We start from the raw sequence: 19,423 nt of genomic DNA on the forward strand, positions 1-19,423 counted from the left end.
TTTTTGAGACATTACTGTTTTGTTTTGTTTTTTTTAAAATAAATTGATTAAAATACGTCAAATATGTAGTAGGAAAGCCCTTCACTGTGCAATAAATATTTAACTCAACTTGGAGCTTAAAAGTCATTCTGCTTCTTGTAAGTGACCAGCGTACATTTTCAAACCAGTAAATTTCAAATGTGAAATACACCGTACATGTCTGAAGCCATAGATATTATATAAAGCCCTTCATCAGTGGTGCATTCTTAATTTCACTGTCCCTCAGGCATTATGGGAACATCAGGACTCGGTCTTCGATCCTCCCGTTCCCTTTCAGGACCATCCTGTCGTCGTACACAGACACCGTGGCGAAGGCGTTACAGTTGGGCGGAGTCTCGATCACCCCCTCCACTGTCAGGTGGTGCCTCCTCCGTCTTTGTCCCAGTAATATCCTCCGTCGTGGTCGTGTCCGGCCATGAAACACACCACGCTGGAGTGAGACTGATGATTTCTAAGAGCTCGTTGTAGTTCCAGGCGAGGCAGACCGGATCGGTGGAGCACGGGTGTACGGGGAGGTGACCTGAGGAAAGAAGTTAGAAACGTTACGAGGCTTTTAGTTCACCAACCTGAATAAATGACGTCCACACCAACCAGACACAGGCTGAAGAACTAATCCATGAAATGTGCCACCATCTTCCTCGTCTCTTTCCTGTAATGTGACAGTATTTCAAACCACCCAGCAGGACTGAAAACTAGACTTCATTTTACATTTTTACAGAACTGATCACATTACTTTGATACGGAAACATGTCCCTGTCATTCCAGACTACGTTTTATTTCCTAAGAAGTAAGATTCACCCGCCTCAGTGGCACAGCACACACATACTGTTCCACGTTTTCATTTAAGTAATCATGTTAAGAGTTAAAGGAGTGATATTTTGCCCCTGTTCTCTTTTTTTTTTTTTTTTTTTCTTATTGTGGATAATTTTTGGGCTGTTCTTTTTTTTTGTTATAGTGGATATTTTTTGGGTTGTTCTCATTTTCTTTCTTATAGTGGCTAATTTTTTGGGCTGTTCTCTTTTTTTTCTTATAGTGGATATTTTTTGGGCTGTTCTCCTCTTTTTTTCCTCATAGTGGATAATTTTTTGGGGCTGTGGAAAATTTTTTTGGGCTGTTCTCGTTTTCTTATAGTGGGTAATTTTTTGGGCTAGTAGATACTTTTTTGGGCTCTTCTCTTTTTTTCTTATAGTGGATAATTTTTTGGGCTGTTCTCTTTTTTTTCTTATAGTGGATAATTTTTTGGGCTAGTGGATTTTTTGGGGGCTGTTCTTTTTTTCTTATAGTGGATATTTTTTTTGGGCTGTTCTCTCTTTTTTTCTCATAGTGGATAATTTTTTGGGGCTGTTCTCGTTTTCTTATAGTCGATAATTTTTTGGGCTCTTCTCTTTTTTCTTATAGTGGATAATTTTTTGGCTAGTGGATAATTCTCCTGGGCTGTTCTCTTTTTTTTCTTACAGTGGATAATTTTTTGGCCTGTTCTCTTTTTTTCTTATAGTGGATACTTTTTTGGGCTGGTGGATAATCTTTTAGGCTGTTCTCTTTTTTTTTCTTATAGTGGATAATTTTTTGGGCTGTTCTCTTTTTTTCTTATAGTGGGTAATTTTTTGGGCTAGTGGATAATTTTTTGGGCAGTTGCACCTCTGGGTCACCGGTAATGAATCCACACCATCAGAAATAAAGAAACCACAGCAGTAATCATAGTTAATCACTGACAACAACATGAGGTTTAGAAAAAAAAACACCAAAAAAAATACTCCACTCTCACATTATTTCTGGGTCCATGTTTATCTACATTACCGACCTATAATGAAACTATATACAAGAAAGTGATAATAGTAATAATAACTACTTATCATACTTCTACATTAACCCATCTTTTAACATACTACATATATTACACTTATTCCAATATTATTTACATATAAAATGTAAATAATTATTCAAATAAATGGAAATGTAACTAATGGATGTAAGTGAAATTCTTACTAACCTATGAAATTAATACGACATGTTAATCAGTGAAATGCATATAGGCTTCAGCATGATTGACTGGAAAAAACTGGAGTGCTGAAACAAGACTAAAGGTTTTGCAGTATAAATATGCTCAGAATACATACAGCTTAGAAGTGTGGAAGTTAAAAGATCAAACATAAGAGTATATGTTAAAATTAGAAAAGGTGCTGAAATTATTTGGTGGCCTTTAAACGCCAGTAGAAGTGTAGTTTGTGGTTAGTGATTATTATGGTTGCTGAATTTCTATGGTTACATCTCTCCATCCTCCAGAGTCCTTCAATACTTGAGGCTTAAAAATGGCACTTCATGAACTCTGTGACCTTCTAACACAAGAAAAAATAACTACGAACACAATCTGTCAGATAATACTTACTGACAAGGGTGACTTTCTCATGCCTCTCATCAGCTGAGGACAAATGGAATCTACCAGTCCAGCTGGTCTTTACTGAAGCCAACCGTTGAACATGGCAAACCTCTGTTTTGCAACTATAACAAAAAAAACCCAAACAAACATCAGGGTTGGCTTTATACACTTCCTGCAATATCAAACTGGAAATCAAGTCAAATCAAGTACTGTTACATGTCTCCATAAGTTAACACACTTTATATCAACTGTAGCAGTGGATATAGTATTGGTTTATTGTTTATATGGATCCCTAATAGCTTCCACTGTAGTGGTTGCTACTCTTCCTGGGGTCTGGTGTAAAATCCATGTTGTTTGACAAACAACAGTGATTGGACACACTTGCTTGTTATCTTCTGATAAAATAACCCTCAACTTTAATCAGAACTTTTATGAACATCTACATCAAAGGTGCAGACATGTGGCCAGGGGGGCCAAAACAGGCCCGCCAAAGGCTCCAATCTGGCCCGCCAGATGATTTACACAGTGCAAATGCAGGCATTACCCTGAGGATGTTAACAGTCGAGGGCATCAAACTAAAAAATAGACAGCATAATAACCTAGAAATAATGACTCCAAATTTTTCTTCTTGGTTTAATGTGAAAAAAATATATATATATGACATTATGCCTATAAATAATGGCAACACCATTTTTTTTCCTTTGATTTATTGCAAGGAACATTAAATTCTGATATTCTTTAACAATAAAATGTCAATAACCTGAACAAATATGAACAACCTGAAATGTCTAAAGAAAAATCAGTGCAATTTTAACAATTTTCTGCCTGTTTTGTGCCTTGGTAGATCTGATCCATAATGCACATGTATAAATCATAAGTTGAGGCAAAATAGTGATAAAATTGTACTTGTTTATCTTCAGAAATTTCAGTTTTTTTTCCCAGTTATTCACATCATTTTTGTTTTCGATAGACATAGTTTCATCATCTAATGTTATTTTTTGCACTAAAAAATTTGGAGTTGTCATTATTTATAGGCTATTATGCTCTTATTTTACTGGTCCGGCCCACTGGAGATCAAATTGGTCTTAATATGGCCCCTGAAAAAAAATGAGTTTGACACCCCTGATCTTCATGATCAGTAAATTAAATACAGGAAAATAGGCAGCCTGATTTTTTTATGTTCAGTTATTAATATCATTGGTGAAAAAGTTTTGGGTTTTTTTGTTTTTTTAATCTGTTTATGATATAATAACCCTCAACTTTAATCTGAGCCTTTATGAACTTCTACATCAGGGGTGTCAAACTCATTTTAGTTCAGGGGCCATATTCAGCTAAATTTGATCTGAAGTGGGCCGGACCAGTAAAATAATAACATAATAACCTATAAATAATGACAACTCCAAATTTTTGTCTTTAGTTTAGTGTAAAAAAAACATTAAACTATGAAAATACTTACTATTATAAACTACCCCCCCCCCCCCCCCCCCCCCCCCCCAAAAAAAAAAAAAAGTGAAAAAAAATTAAATTTAAATTAAAAAACGTAAGAAAAGGTAGTGCCATTTTAACAATATTATTCCTCAACTTATCCTTTGTCCATGTGTGTTATGGATCAGATCTACAAAGACACTAAACACTGAGGAACAGGAAGAAAAATTGTTAAAATTGTGCTGAATTTTCTTTAGACATTTCAGGTTGTTCATATTTGTTCAGGTTATTCACATTTTAGTGTTACAGGATAGGTTGTAAATGTAAATATTTTCATAATTTAATGCTATTATTTGCAATTAAACGAAGAAAAAAATTTTAAGTTGTTAATTCTATTTTTTTTTTTTTTTGGCTTAATTCAAGATTTGTTTTGTACTTAATTGAAGATTTTTTTTTTTTGCTTAATTCAAGATTTTTTTCACTTAAATGAAGATTTTTTTGGCTTAATTCAAGATTTTTTGCTAAATTTGAGATTTTTTTTTTTGGCTTAATTGCAGATGTTTTTACTTAATTGAAATTTTTTTTTGTTTAATTCAAGATTTTTTGCTAAATTTGAGATTTTTTTTTTACTTAATTGAAGATTTTTTTTTGTACTTAATTGGAGATTTTTTTGGCTTAATTGAGAATTTTTCCTTAATTCAAGCTAATTTTTTTTTTTTTTTTTTTTTTTTTTGCATAATTCAATTCAAGACTGTGGAATTTTTGCACTTGGCAAAAACATCCCAGGGGCCGAACTGGACCCTTTGGGGGGCCACATTTGGCCCCTGGGCCACACGTTTGACACCCCTGATCTACATGATTAGTGAATTAACCCTTTCATGCATACTGGTCACTCCAGTGGACAGCTATTCTACAGCTGTTCTCTTGTATATTCATGGATTTTGTTGTTCTTTTCGTTGTCGTTGTTTTGTTTTTTTACACATATCTTTATTAAAAATTTAAGACACTACATATCTTTTCTGACATGCATTGGTTACATTATGTAGATCTCTCCTGAGCATAAACCCCCAGAATCACAAGCCCTCCCCATAGTTTTCACACAATTTATCAGTAAATACATGTTTTATGTGCATCAAAAATTAAACATGTGGCGTCCAGCTGAGTGGACATTTTTGCAACTTCATGAAAAATAGGTTCATAAGAATTTTTTTTTCATTATTATTTTTTTAATGTATTTTTTAATTTTTTTCCAATTATTTGTATTTTATTTTTATTTATTTTGCAGAAGAAAATTTTTTAATCGCATTGTTTTTTCCATGCCTAAAGAAGAATAAAAACACTCAGGAAAAAATTTTGATTAAGGTTCTCATAATTTGTGCATGAAATGGTTAAATATAGGACAATACCTGATTTTCACAGAAAAAAACGCCAAACTCAGAGGATATTATTAGAACAAATGGTGATAAATCACTTTAGGAAAGGGTAAATTAAGAGAAAAAACAATTTGGGAACTGACAGTAAAATAGCAGAGGGTGTTTGTGGGTTAAAATAGAGTGTGGGACTGACCTGGGGGCTGGTTCAGGTCCTCGTTGTTGTTGTACTGTCTGATCAGACTCAGAGCCCTCCTGTACTCCTCACTGCTCTCCTCTCGGCCCAGAAGACTCACATCATAAGCGTCCAGGACCACGAACCTGAACCCAGGGAAGGGACTGAACTGGTAGGCGTAGATGTCGTCCTGGGCCTGGCTCCACTCAGCTCCTGTGGGTGTGCAGGGTGTAGTTGAGCTTTGACCCCAACAGCTGACTCCGGCTGAAGTTATAAAACTCATGGTTCCCCCACACATGGTGCACCTCCACGGGGATGGAGCTGAACTCTCTCAACACCGTATCCAGGGCTCGATCCGAGGCGTTGTGCGGCTTGTTGAATCCGTCGATGATGTCCCCCAGCTGGAGGATAAACTCAGGTTTGACAGCCGACTCTGACCAACTTTCCCTGGCGTTCCTCAGCAGCTGGAGGCTGTTGCGGTAGTACCTCCTCCGAGTCCGGGCGTAGTTGAACCCGTCGTCGATGTCTGCGTACTGGATGTCCGCGATCAGGCCGAATGTAAACAGCGGCGTTTGCTGACTGTCGTCCATTCTGGATGGTTTCTGCCAAAGAGCGGACAGTGTGTTTACTGGGGTGAAGTGGACAGGAAACACCAAGCAGAGCCGCCGGTGCCGGTATCCTCTGAACCTCCTCACATGATGAAACACAGCCAGTGTGTCAGCGAGGATGACGGTACATGAACCAACCAGTCCCGGATAACTCAAGAAAAGTAAAAGTAAGGATTTCCGGTTGTCCTTCAAAATAACGGTAACATGAAACCCGAGTTAAGATACGATAGATAAGTAGAACATACGGAATAAACACACCAACATGGAAGCCTATTCACCTTAACGGACTTGTTTACCTGCTCTGCCAGTAGGGGTGTTCACTTCCGGGTTGGGTCACATGGTTGACATGCGCAGTGGTGTCAGGTAGTTGCCACTCGTGTTCATAGTTTACACTGATGGAATTTAACAAAAATGCTTTTTCCACTTTAACCTGTGATAATTTAGTAACCTTAACTTTTATTGGTTACTATTTAATTATTTTACACATGATACAAACAACTTTACGCTCTCGATTATCTATTTATAATAACTGAATCCACTCCATGTTTGACAGGCTAATTATTTTTCAGAATATTTTATTATTTTATTATAGGCAGATAGGAGCTGTCACAGAACAAAATTATAAATCCAGTTATCAGACCTGGGGAGAGCAGTGTCAGGTACACATTTGGACTTCACAGGCACTAGAGCAGTGGTTCCCAACCTTTTTGGCTTGTGACCTCATTTTAACTTCACAAATTTCTGGTGACCCCAGACATTCAAAACAAAGATTTTTTTTTTACTAAAATTAAGTTGTTTTTGATCGTGTAATAGTTTGCTATACTATGTTACAAATAAACTTTAATTTTAGAGGACATTTAGTCTATATAATTTATATTATTCTGGATGGAGGCAGAAAAGCCAGGTGTAGATTACTGCACAAAGTGAGAATTTGATTTTCCTTGGTCAGGATATGTACAGTCAGTCCAGCTCGTATTTACAAGGCTGACAATTAATACTGAACAAACAAGAACTCAAACTATGAATTATGAAAGAGCTGCAGGATCTGAAACCGACCACAATGAACATTTGACAGATAAACAGAACCACAGTGCTTCAGTTTCAGCTTCACAGTTTGTCATGTCTTTTATGGACTGGGATTGTTTCTCTCAACTCACCATATACTTTTATTAGTAATTCTTTTTTTTGTTTGTTTCTTATCAATTACTAGAAATTTCAAGCGACCCCATTTGAATTCCAGGCAACCCCAATGTGGGGTCCCGACCCCAAGGTTGAAAACACTGCACTAGAGACAGTGCTTATATGTAACATAGGTAAAAATTTTACTGTATGTGTGTGGTTGTTTTATTGTTACATTTTTTGTTTTTTGTATATGGACCTCTAAATCTGAAATAAAGACTGATTGATTGATTGATTGATGATGACTGATTGATTACTGTCCCTTTCCTGGCCTTGTCCCTCCAAAAATGTTGATTTTGAATGTAGTAATGAACTGAAGGATAAAAAGTGTTGCTTTAAATTATTGAATTAAAGCTACCTTTGTAGCAGACTGAAATTTCGACATAAAATAACATTACTCTTAATTGGTTTTCCTCCTGTCCTAACTAGTTTTTTTTTTTTTACATTACCAGCTACTCAGTCATAGAGAATATGATGCACTGATGTATAAAACTAGTCAACATAAATTATGACTAAAAAGTATAAATTAGGTTAAATGAGCTAAACCTTAAATATATACAATGGTACAATGCAACACACACATTAAAGCAGCAGTAATATGAATAAAAAACAATTAAACATTATGTTTGTTTACTTATGTAATTTTGATGTGCTCTTAGTACTACGACTTCTTCCACTGCTAATAGTTTGAATGTTTATGAGTACTAAAGGTGATTACTTCTCAATGTTGTGAGGAAATAATTGGTTTAATTCAGGTAAACCTACAAAAACAAAACAAAAAAAACAAACAAACAAACAAAAACTAAATAAATTAAAAAAAAAAAAAAAAAAAAAAATATATATATATAATATATATATATATATATATATATATATATATATATATATATATATATATATATATATAAAGCATCTTTAAAGAGTAGAGATGCTATGTTTAGAGATGCCAAAACCATGCATTTCTACATAAACCCATTAAATGCATACTAAAGAGAGAGTATGCGGATGTTTATTGATTTATTTAAAAAAAAAAAGAGCATAAAACAAAGGTGGTAAAATGGAAGATGGTGACAGTGCAGGTCAGCTGGCTGTCTTCTATTCTGATGCAGTTGTTTCTTTTTCCAGAGCTGATGAAAGAAAACACAAACACATACACACACATTTAATTTCAGAACAGTGGATTTCAATCCCTGATCCTTTTCATTGCCTTGTTTTCAAGACTTTACTTCTGTGCTATAAGCATTTAAAGCAATTATACATGAACTTCACCTTCAACAGACTCTTAAACTTAAAGACAGCCTAAAACATTACCTGCCTCTGTAAATCAGATGTAATGCAAAAACTACAATTAAAAACACCATTTTAGAGTTTTGTTGGGTGGACTATGAGAACATTACAGTGGTGGAATTTTGCTGGGCTCTAAAATCCAATAAATAAACTTTTCATTGTGGTTCACCTGGAGTCTCTTTGACTGGGGTACACAGGGTCAGACCGGTGATACACTTTGGAATCCACTTGAGGATGGCGGTGGAGACCACCTCCTTCCACTCACCCTCTGCTCTGTCCTGCAGGGGGTGGACAGAGACAGAGGCAAATCTGATGGTCTTTTTCTTTTTTCTTGTACAAAGGAAAAATGGTCTAAACTACATCACTGTAACAGATTTTGGCTTGTACCAAAATCTGAAATTCAAGACATGCATTAGAATATTTTGCTGTTTTCTTCTTCTTTCACTATTATAAATTATTAACATACTTCCTTATTATGCTTGCAATCCTCTGAGAAACACTATTGGTTAATGAATAATTTACATTCAATATTTGTAACAGACTGTTCATTTGTTGTTTTTAAGCCTCTTGCTGGTAGATCTACTGTAATAGTGTATTTTCAAGCATATGATTCTTTTTCTCCAGAATAAAAACATCTCTTGGCAAACCTAGCAGACTAAACTAATATTCTGCCAAAATCATACAAATAGTATAAAACCAATGGATATAAGTAGTTTTGTTTTTTTCCACATGTTGGTTTTTGGACCTTGTGTATGCATTTTGACAGTTGTCATCTTGGCCACTTAGAGCTAATTCTAGTAACAATACCAACCGACTAATAACCTTATAAACACAAGCAGTATAATTTATTCATTTACTTCTTTGGATTCTATTGCCTCTTTATGACATCCAACAAGTCAATCACACACATTGGTTTCTTGACACTCATTTGATTTTAGATTCTGTTTTTAAAATCTCAGTATATTTCCTTGCTTAAAATGATGCAATATATGACAATACATTACAGTATATTAACCCTTTCATGCATAGTGGTTACTACAGTGGACAGCTGTTCTACAGCTGTTCTCTTGTATATTCGTGGGTTTGGTTGTTTTAGTTCCATATCAGCCACAAATGCATCATCCCATACACTGTAATTCATATAATTGCAGTAATGTAGCTGTTTTTGATAAACCTAATCTGCCACGAACATGTCTGAGTGTAAATCAGTTGCTTGTTTTTAATGCATGAACTATGTTATTTATTGTTGTTATTTATTTATTGTAAAGCGTCTCTGAGTACTTAGAAAGCGCTATATAAATTTGATGTATTATTATTATTATTATTATTATTATTATTATTATTATTATTATTGTTATGTGCCAGTATTGTTTTATTCTATTCATTGTCTTTTACTCCTATTCTGTTTCATTATTATATACAGCACTTTGGGACAGTAGTGTCTGTTTTTAACTGTGCTATATAAATAAACATTGACCCTGTTACTGTTATTAGACTGTAATTAACAGTTTGTTTTTTTCTTTTAAACCAAAAAGTTGTCTGTTTTTTTTTGCATATTATCTCCATGAAGTGAGTAATGACTAATATTAGAGTATGATAAAATGTCAGAAAACATCAGATTAGCAGCATTATAATCTTTTTTATTTCATCGATTTTACACAGTATACTAATAAATGCATGTTTCTTTGCTTCAAAAATTAAACACATGGTGTCCAGCCAAGCAGACATGTTTGCAACTCCATGAAAAATAGGTTCATAAAAAAAATTTTAATCGCATTTTTTTTTTTTTATGCCTAAAGAGGAATAAAAACAGCTGGGGAAAAAAAAATCTAGATTAACCTCTCATAAGTCATGCATGTAAGGGTTAAATACATAACTCCAGTATTTTGATACATATACAGTCTACTCTCGTTTAAACCGCCCGCCGTTATACCGCCATTTCCGCTTATCGCCATCCGCCAGCCCAGTTCCACGCACAAACAACACTTATACCATTGATTTCCCGACCGTTATACCGCCAGCGTCGCGGCGCGGCACCTCCGAGGTGCGGCTCCCAGTGTTGTCTTTTCCGTGGAAACCGGGTCGAAATGGCTCTTTGAGTGTTAAAGGTTGCCGATCCCTGCCTTACAACATAACAGAATCAAGATTTATTTAGAAACGCAATTAGAACGGGTTAACGGAGGCAGCATAGACATCATATAGTAAAGACATGCACATTATGGACGCAACCCGTTGTAACGCCATTTTCGCTATACCGCCAATTTGGCCGTGAACGGAAGTTGGCGGTATAACGAGAGTAGACTGTAGTACTGACACATTCTTGCCAATACACAGCCCTGGTGTTCAGCAGAGACACATAACTCCAAACCCCAAAGTTACAACATGCTGCATGCATTCACACAGCCACTCTGGACACATGTATTTATAGCAAGCAAATAGTAGAAAAACCCTGCAAACGCACAATACAGACTCTTATTCTTCTTATGCACAAAAATCCAATATCATAATGGAAAACACTCCATTATTATTATGCAGGAGTCCAGTGCAAGCGATACTCATTTTCCACCAACAGGAAACCCTGGTGCTAAGTTCTGGACTGATGCTATAACACATTACCGTGTCTTATATAGGTCTCTAAATGCTGGTAGGTATGTAGCAGGCAATGTTAGAGTAGTAATGTTAGTTTTAATCACCAAACTGTCACTTCAAATCTGTCTGGGCTTTATTCTTTAAATCTATACTTCAAAGCAGACACAACTCTACACCGGCCAGTTTTACGGGCTGTCGAAAACACTAAAGAATTGGTCTGAGATTAGACACCAGTCCTGAACCAGCCCTAGAACTGCCTCAGTGGAAAAGAGGAATGAGTGATGATGCTACTGATACAAGACGCAGGTTCAGCAGATACAAGCAGCAGCAGCACCTCCTCTGCAACTCCAGAGAGTCCTACAGAGAGATAACCCTCCCTGGAGCCGGGGTAGGGCGACTTCACAGATTTCCCCATTTTTACCGTTCTCCTTTGAGTCTGTCTGCTGTAGTTTGAGTCAAGAGTTTCATAGTTATGTTAGGTTTCATTTACTGAGTGGAATTCATTTAGTTTATGGTGAAAAAGTCTGAGCTAGGGCTGTGAAATATAACCAAAAACACGGATCCACATTAACCGCATATACCACATTTCTATAAATTCAGTGAATACATACAGTACATGCATACACAGTCGTGGAAAAAATTATTAGACCACGCTTGTTTTCTTCAATTTCTTGTTCATTTTAATGCCTTGTACAACTAAAGGTACATTTGTTTGGACAAATATAATAATAACAACAAAAATAGCTCATAAGAGTTTAATTTCAGAGCTGATATCTATCCATTTTCTGTGGTTTTCTTGATAATAACCAAAATCACCTTCAGTTCTTACATCAATAGCTAAGTCATTGTACTGACAAAAACAGTGCTTTTAGGCATTCTATGTTTTCTTTTCTGTCTGTTTTAGTCACATGATACACACAGGAGTTAGTACTTGATTGCATAACCATTGTTTTTGATGACTTTTGATGGTCTAATAATTTTTTCCGTGACTGTACATATATACAATAACATATATTTTACGTGTATACAATAATAACACATACATTGTTTGAAATGAACACATGTAGAAGCATAATTCTCAACACATTTTGATTTTTTACTGTTAACCCTTTACCGGGCAAGTGACTATTTTTGGTAATTTCCACACACATTACAAGACAGTGACAGCCACAGTTACAGTGACGACAGTGAGTCAACAATCTCAGGTCCAATGTGGTCTACAGGGTCTGTAAGGTCCACCTCTGCATGGAACAGTGAGTGTACCTGCTTTTGTGGAGGTACCATGAAGTAATGGTACTAATGTAAGGAATGATGTTCAAAGGGAGAATGTGGATGTGGACAGGGGTCTGGATCAGCACTAATGTTGTTCTAATGTTCAAAAAAGGATGTTGTAATGTTCTGAAGTACATGTTCTTTTCATATACATGTGTTTTTCTTGTATTTTTTAAGTATACTTGTTGAATTTTTTTTTTTTTTTTTTTTTTTTTTTGCCACTTATGGGCAAGGAACCAAATATGGTAACTTCATTGGACCTTGATTTTTGACTTTGCAAGTCTTGTTAGGTCCTCCAATCACACATTAAGGTTGAATTTTGAATGTTCGGAGTATTTCTGGGAGTGCCCTATAAAGGGTTAATGATTATTGCTCCTCCTTTTTTTAAAAAAAAGCTTTGTCCTAATGTTCAACTAAATATAAAATATTATAAACTTTACTTGTCTGGAAGAGAAATCTGAGATCATTTTTAAATAGTGTGGGAAACTTGCTGAGAAATAAACCACACACTTCAAAAATCTAAATCTGACCAAGTGTATTTTTCTCATTTTCTAGTCAAAATATCTCATCACACTTAAAATAAGACATAATCCCTAAAGAGTAACTTTTCAGTGAGATATAAGAAACTCATTTTTAGACAATAGATCTGGAAATCTTATTTCAAGAAATCTTACCAAGATAATTTTCACTTGTTCCATTGGCAGATTTTTTTTTTTTTTTTTTTTTTGCTTAATTCAAGATTTTCTTTTTTTTTTTTGCTTAATTCAAGCAAAAAAAATCTGCCGATGGAACAAGTGAAAATTATCTTGGTAAGATTTCTTGAAATAAGATTTTCCAGATCTATTGTCGAAAAATAAATTCTTACATCTCACTGTAAAGTACTCTTTAGGTGGATTATGTCTTATTTTAAGTGTGATGTGATATTTTGACCAGAAATGAGTTAAAATACACTTGGTAAGATTTAGATTTTTGCAATGTAGGCCACAGTAAGACACTGGATGTTTTTCTATCCTCAAACAATACATACATCATCATGTCACACAGCCCTAAGCTCTACTGTGTTTACACTACAGCAAAAGCATATAAAAGTACCTTAAGTGCAGTTATATAGTTTATTTAATTAAATTAACTATAGTGTGATTATTAAATACCTGCTCTGCTTGGTGGTATTCCCCGTGTGCTCACAACCAATCTCAAAAACATATTTCCCAGGGCCAGATGGCTGTAAAAAAAAAACCAAAAAAAAAAAAATAAGTCTGACATAAAAAAGCAATTCTAAGAAATAATCAACATTTAAATGGAACTAGGGATTGTTAAAGATTGTTCTTATCGCTATTTTATGAGGTAGAGTAACACTGTACTCACCAACATGTTTGCTTAGACAGAGAAATAACTAATTTTTTACTATAAATAGATCAGACTGGGCAAGAGGCAACATTACAGGATAAGCTGTAAACAAGCCAGATGTTTAGTTCATTTGCTTTGCTTTTAAATTGGCAAGTGCAGACATCGTGTTGCAAAAATCCATCAGTGCACATGGGGATTATGAAAGCAGTAGGGCCAAGTTTAGTGGATGTTTTCAACGGGCAGTTTGGATTATGATGACGATCATTCTTTGCTAAATAGCTTCGACTAACCTTATGGTTTGTTTGTAATTTAATGTAATTCTCTTGAGATTCTTAGTCCCATCAGACCTATTTATAAAAATGTTTCTAAGCTCTAACATCTCAACGTTTATTTTAGTTGTACTGTGTTATTTTAAGTGACAGAACTGATGCACTAAGCTCGCTGAGACAGCTCATTGCACTGCAGCCCAAGAAAATACACGTGAAGAGATGAAGCACAAGTAAAGAAACATCATCAGTTTGACCAACGCACGTGCTGCTTAGTCTCACCACACAACTAAATAAAAAGACACACTGTAAGTACCACACATGAGAAGTGTGTTGGGACTTTTTGAGGAACATTTGGTATCTTGCTGTGTTCTGGAGTTTATGACAGGATATCACACTGGCTACAATGGATGTAAATTACATGTTTTTAATTAATTATTTGATAAGCTTTAAGGAAAAGTTCATAAAAATAGAACTTACATGACTGTTAACAAATTTGCCCTTGTATCTGTGGTTTGAGTGGATGTATTCTCCAGCTGACTCCATCTTCCCATTGACCCATGATCCCTTGTACTTGGTGTCAGTGTCTTGATAGTGGTAAATACCCTGTCCATGTCTGGAATTAGATAACACAACATCAAGCTGATATCAGCTTTTTAGAAGTTTGAACATTTTTTGTAGTTATTAAAAGTGAATCAATGGTTTCATTTCTTTTTATCTCTGCTACAAAAATATGAAAATAAAGGTGGAGGTCAACATTGTTTCACCCCTGTATGTTGTCTGGTTTATTAAATACATCTAACACTGTATTTGGACATACAGGACAGTCAACAACACACAAATGTTAATATCATCTCATGCTTTCAGAAATAAAGGTTCTAAACACATAATTTAAAAGTTCTTGGTATTTCAGGGTACATATACTGTAGATACTACCTCATGTGACGCAGCCCACTGTCCATCATAAATGTCTCCGTTGGGATACGTGTAGACACCATGGCCCTGTCTGAGGTCTTCAACCCATGACCCTGACACATAAAACAAGCAGAGCCTGGTTTGAGCCTGTATCATGTACTTTCATGAACTAATGATAAGAGGCTAAAAAAACATTGCATGGCTTTGAAGTTTGACATAAAGCAGCTTTGATAAACTTTACCCTCATATTTAGACCCATCTGGGTAGTAGAAGGTGCCTTCTCCATGTTTCATATTCTGACAGTAGTCTCCCACATATCTTGCTCCATTCTTAAAGCGATACGTTCCCTATAAAAAAGACAAAAGAGGAAAATACCGTTGGAAAGGAACAAATTATTGGGCTGTTCCAGTGCTCTGCCATTTTATCCACTGTGTTTTTGTTCATTAGCAGCTAACTTAGGCAACATTACGCCGCTGTCTGGTCAACCTCTCATTCAAATCAGCTGTGGTATACACAAAAGCAGCAAACCAATGTGAATCATTCTCCTATTTGCAAATCAAGCAACTCATTCATTAGTTTGTGTGTCACCTAAATACTATGTGGATAGGTGTAGTTGTATTTCTGTGTAATGGTCATGTCTTATCATCTAATAACAAGAAAAGCACTCGGAGAGCGCAGACCTCCACCAAGACAGATCTTTGGGATTTTCAATGTTAAAACTGAAATGTCCACAGAGTCCAATTCCACAGTGGATGTGGACAATTTTGTGCCAGATACAAGATATTGTTATAAGCTATGGGTATATCAAATTGGAGGCTAATCGGAGTTGTTTTGATTTTTTTTAATGAATTTTCGAAAATTGCTCAATGATGAGAGATAGGAAAATTTGAGATTTTGTGACCTTGCCGTGACCTTGAACTTTGGCCTACTTGGCCCAAAATGTAATGGGTTCGTCCAGGGCCTAGGCCTATCTGTGGGTAAAATTTGGTATAGATGGTTGTAATAGTTTTCCTGTAAGTTGCAAACAAACAAACAAACAAACAACAACACAAAGCAAAGTGATCACAATACCTCCTGGAGGAGGTAATTATATTTCACATCCTAGCTTCTAGCCTGTAAAGGCATTTTAATTTTCCAATGGTCATCACAATTGCTTATTTTACTCTAGCATCAACACATACATCTGTACTATTTACAGCTTATATTTTCAAACAGCCTCATTACTTTAGCTTTATTATGTTTGAGCAATTGTGAGTCACTTTATTTAGCATCATTTTGCAATATCAAAACTAATTTCAGATTAAACAGATGAGACAATAGCACATAGAAAATATAATCCCTTGGTGTACCCATCAGTGTATATTACACATGGCAACAATAAAAGGTAGAAAATTATATATAAATCTAACTAGAGAACAAAACAACTTGAAAGTTAAACTGGAACACAGAGAAAATGAGTCATCTTATATTGGTTATATTGCTGAGTGTGAAAACTGATTTGCACATTAGAGTTAAGTCAGGTTGATTCCATTTCAGTACATAGATATTTATCTGGAGTTAGAATAATCTTTCTATTAACATTATTACACAAGCTTTTCAAAAACAGCGAGTAAATATTTTCATCAGGGGCAACTGTTATTTACTCTTACACTTTGAGTACATTTCAGACTGTGCACTTTTTCACTTTTAATGCAGAAAAGATGTTGAGCACTTCTACAAGTATCTGTACTTTGAAGAGGCTATTCTTTGGCTGTTTATTTAATACAGATAGAACATACAAATACAGACCGACTTACTGATCCCCGGAGGGAAATTCACTTTTTCCATAAGCTCAAGTAAAATAAAGAAAAGGAAACAAAACCAGAATTAATAAACAAGCAATTATGTGATATTAATGGCGATTGCTAGAAATACTATGACTGGATATTTTTTTTACCCTTTTCTCCCCAGATTTGTCAGGACTTGAATTGCAGCAACATTTTTCACAGATCCTCTCCATCATATTATAGTTATAGTTCTAGTTATAGTATTTACCCGCCCGTGTCTTTTGCCGTATTCATAATGTCCCCTGATAAATGTCTCCGTTTGGCAGCACAGCTTTCCCGACTCATGCCTCTCTCCTGCTTCATTTCGGTCCCCTTCATATTCCTTTGAGCCAAAATAAATACATAAAAACATACAATCAGATATTCAATAACAGAGACAATTGTTGCGACATTAGCTAAAAAACTAACTAGACTAGCTTAACAAGTTGATTATTACGTATTTAATTCACAAGCTTCTAACAATCTCACCCCGAGTTTATTTTGTTCATCATCAAACTCATCCGATCCTATATCTGACATCTTTAAACACGTCAGAAGTTCCAGTAAAATGAAACTCAAGTAAAAGCTCAGTCAAGTCTGTAGTCTCCCGTTTGTAGATGTATGGTTGCCATGACGACGCTGCTCAGACTGTATCACGTGACCAATAACTAGCAGTGCCGAGTTTTTAGTGAAAGCACTTCCTACTTATTAAAAATAATAATAATAATAAGCCACAAATAAATACACTAATCCGTTTTTATTTAGGTTACTTGGTGTTGAGGCAGTCTGATACCTACTTGTGTCCTAACTGTGGTTTATTATTTTGGAAAAAGCAATATTAGCTAACTTATTTAAGCTAACATTTATTCTAAAGCTAATCTAGATATTAAAAAAAAAAAAAAAAAATGCTGGAGATAAACATTAAATGTATGTTCATAAGCATACACATTAAAGTATTATCAAACGTAAACTTTTTGTCCTCATAATTTAGTACATGGTATTGTGTTAGCTTATAGTCTATGTTGTCATTTTGTTAATTATGTTTCTCTTTTTGTTCATTGTGGTATTTATTTGTGCTGATGTTTGTTCATTCTCTTCAGTTTTTATTTCTTTTATCACTTTTTGTTCATTTTTCATTGATTTTGCTGCTTTTGTTTGTGCATTTCTGTCCATTTTCCCCTAATTTTGTGTATTTTTTTTTTCAATTTGTTTTGCTTTTGTTCATTATTTGTATTATCTATCTGTCTATCTATCTATCTCTATCTATCTATCTATCTATCTATCTATATCTATCTATCTATCTATCTATCTATCTATCTATCTATCTATCTATCTATCTATCTATCTATCTATCTTCTATCTACTTCATTATTTTTGTTCTTTTTCATTATGTGCTTATTTGTTTTTTACTTTTCATCAGTTTCTTGAATATTTTGTTCATGTTTTTATACATTTTGTTGCGTATATTTGTCATTTTTATTCATTTTGTTAATTATGTTGCTCTTTTTGTTCATTGTGGTTGTGGCTGATTTTTGTTCATTCTCTTCAGTTTTTATTTCTTTTATCCCTTTTTGTTCATTATTCATTGATTTTGATGCTTATGTTTATGCATTTCTGTTCATTTTTTCCCTAATTTTGTGTATTTTTTTCAATTTGTTTTGCTTATATTCATCATTTCTTTCTTTCTATCTATCTATCTATCTATCTATCATCTATCTATCTATCTATCTTCTATCTATCTATCTATCTATCTATCTATCTATCATCTATCTATCTATCTATCTATCTATCTATCTATCTACTATCTATCTATCTATCTATCTATCAAACATGCTAATTAAGTGTATAAACTGACTAAAGTTAATACTAAATACTAACTTAAGTGTACTATTAACTAGATAAATTCTGAAGATAACGTAGTAAAAGTAGCTAAAGTGGTGTCCTACGGTGGCCAAGAAGTTCAAAACACATTTACATTTCAAAAAACACATTAACAAATTTGAAAAATAAATAGCATTTAGAAAACACTTTTACATTTTGAAAATAAATTTACATTTGATCAAACAAATTGGCAAACATGAAAACAAATTTATATTTTAGGAAACAAATTTACAAAATATTAAATAAAAAAAAATAATCTATCTATCTGACTTCATTATTTTGTGCTTTTTCACTGTGTTGCTTATTTGTTTTTTGTTTTTTTTACTGTTCATCACTTTCTTGAATATTGTAGTCATGTTTTTACTCAGTTTGTTGCATATATTTGTTATTTTTATTCATTTTGTTAATTACGTTGCGCTTTTTGTTCATTCTGGTACTTCTTTGTACTTATTTTTGTTCATTTTTCATAGATTTTGCTGCTTTTGTTTGTGCATTTCTGTCCATTTTGTCCCTAATTTGTGTATTTTTGCATTTTTTTTGCTTATATTCATCATTTGTATTATCTATCTATCTATCTATCTATCACTATCTATCTATCTATCTATCTATCTATCTATCTATCTATCTATCTATCTATCTATCTATCTATCTATCTATCTATCATACTATCTATCTATCTATCTATCTATCTATCCTACAATGACAGAAATGCCTTTACTCTGCAGTAACACTAGAGGGTGCTGTGGTCTTCCATCAGCTGCTGAAGACAAACACAGTTAATCATAATGGTGCCTTATTTTTCCAATAGAGCATCAGATGTAATTGTTTTAAAAATACAGTCATAATACTGTACTTAATATAATTTGATTACTTACAGGTTTTATGATA

The 19,423-nt window shown here is 34.4% G+C and overlaps 1 protein-coding gene and 1 pseudogene across 1 annotated transcript; both read right to left on the reverse strand.

Annotated features, from left to right (window-relative positions):
* Positions 1 to 19: 19 nt before the first annotated feature.
* On the reverse strand, positions 20 to 6,309 carry LOC115410834 (manganese-dependent ADP-ribose/CDP-alcohol diphosphatase-like; annotated as a pseudogene).
* A 1,879-nt stretch (positions 6,310 to 8,188) lies between these two features.
* Positions 8,189 to 17,194, reverse strand: LOC115410835 (radial spoke head 1 homolog). The gene is given in 10 exon segments (XM_030122679.1): positions 8,189 to 8,300; positions 8,630 to 8,738; positions 13,473 to 13,501; positions 13,504 to 13,543; positions 14,415 to 14,550; positions 14,871 to 14,884; positions 14,886 to 14,962; positions 15,091 to 15,196; positions 16,884 to 16,997; positions 17,144 to 17,194. Coding segments are annotated over 10 exon segments (708 nt in total). The 3' UTR covers positions 8,189 to 8,268.
* Between the last annotated feature and the right edge of the window lie 2,229 nt (positions 17,195 to 19,423).

The sequence above is a fragment of the Sphaeramia orbicularis genome, chromosome 19 (assembly GCF_902148855.1).
Source record: "Sphaeramia orbicularis chromosome 19, fSphaOr1.1, whole genome shotgun sequence".
Classification (NCBI taxonomy): Eukaryota; Metazoa; Chordata; class Actinopteri; order Kurtiformes; family Apogonidae; genus Sphaeramia; species Sphaeramia orbicularis.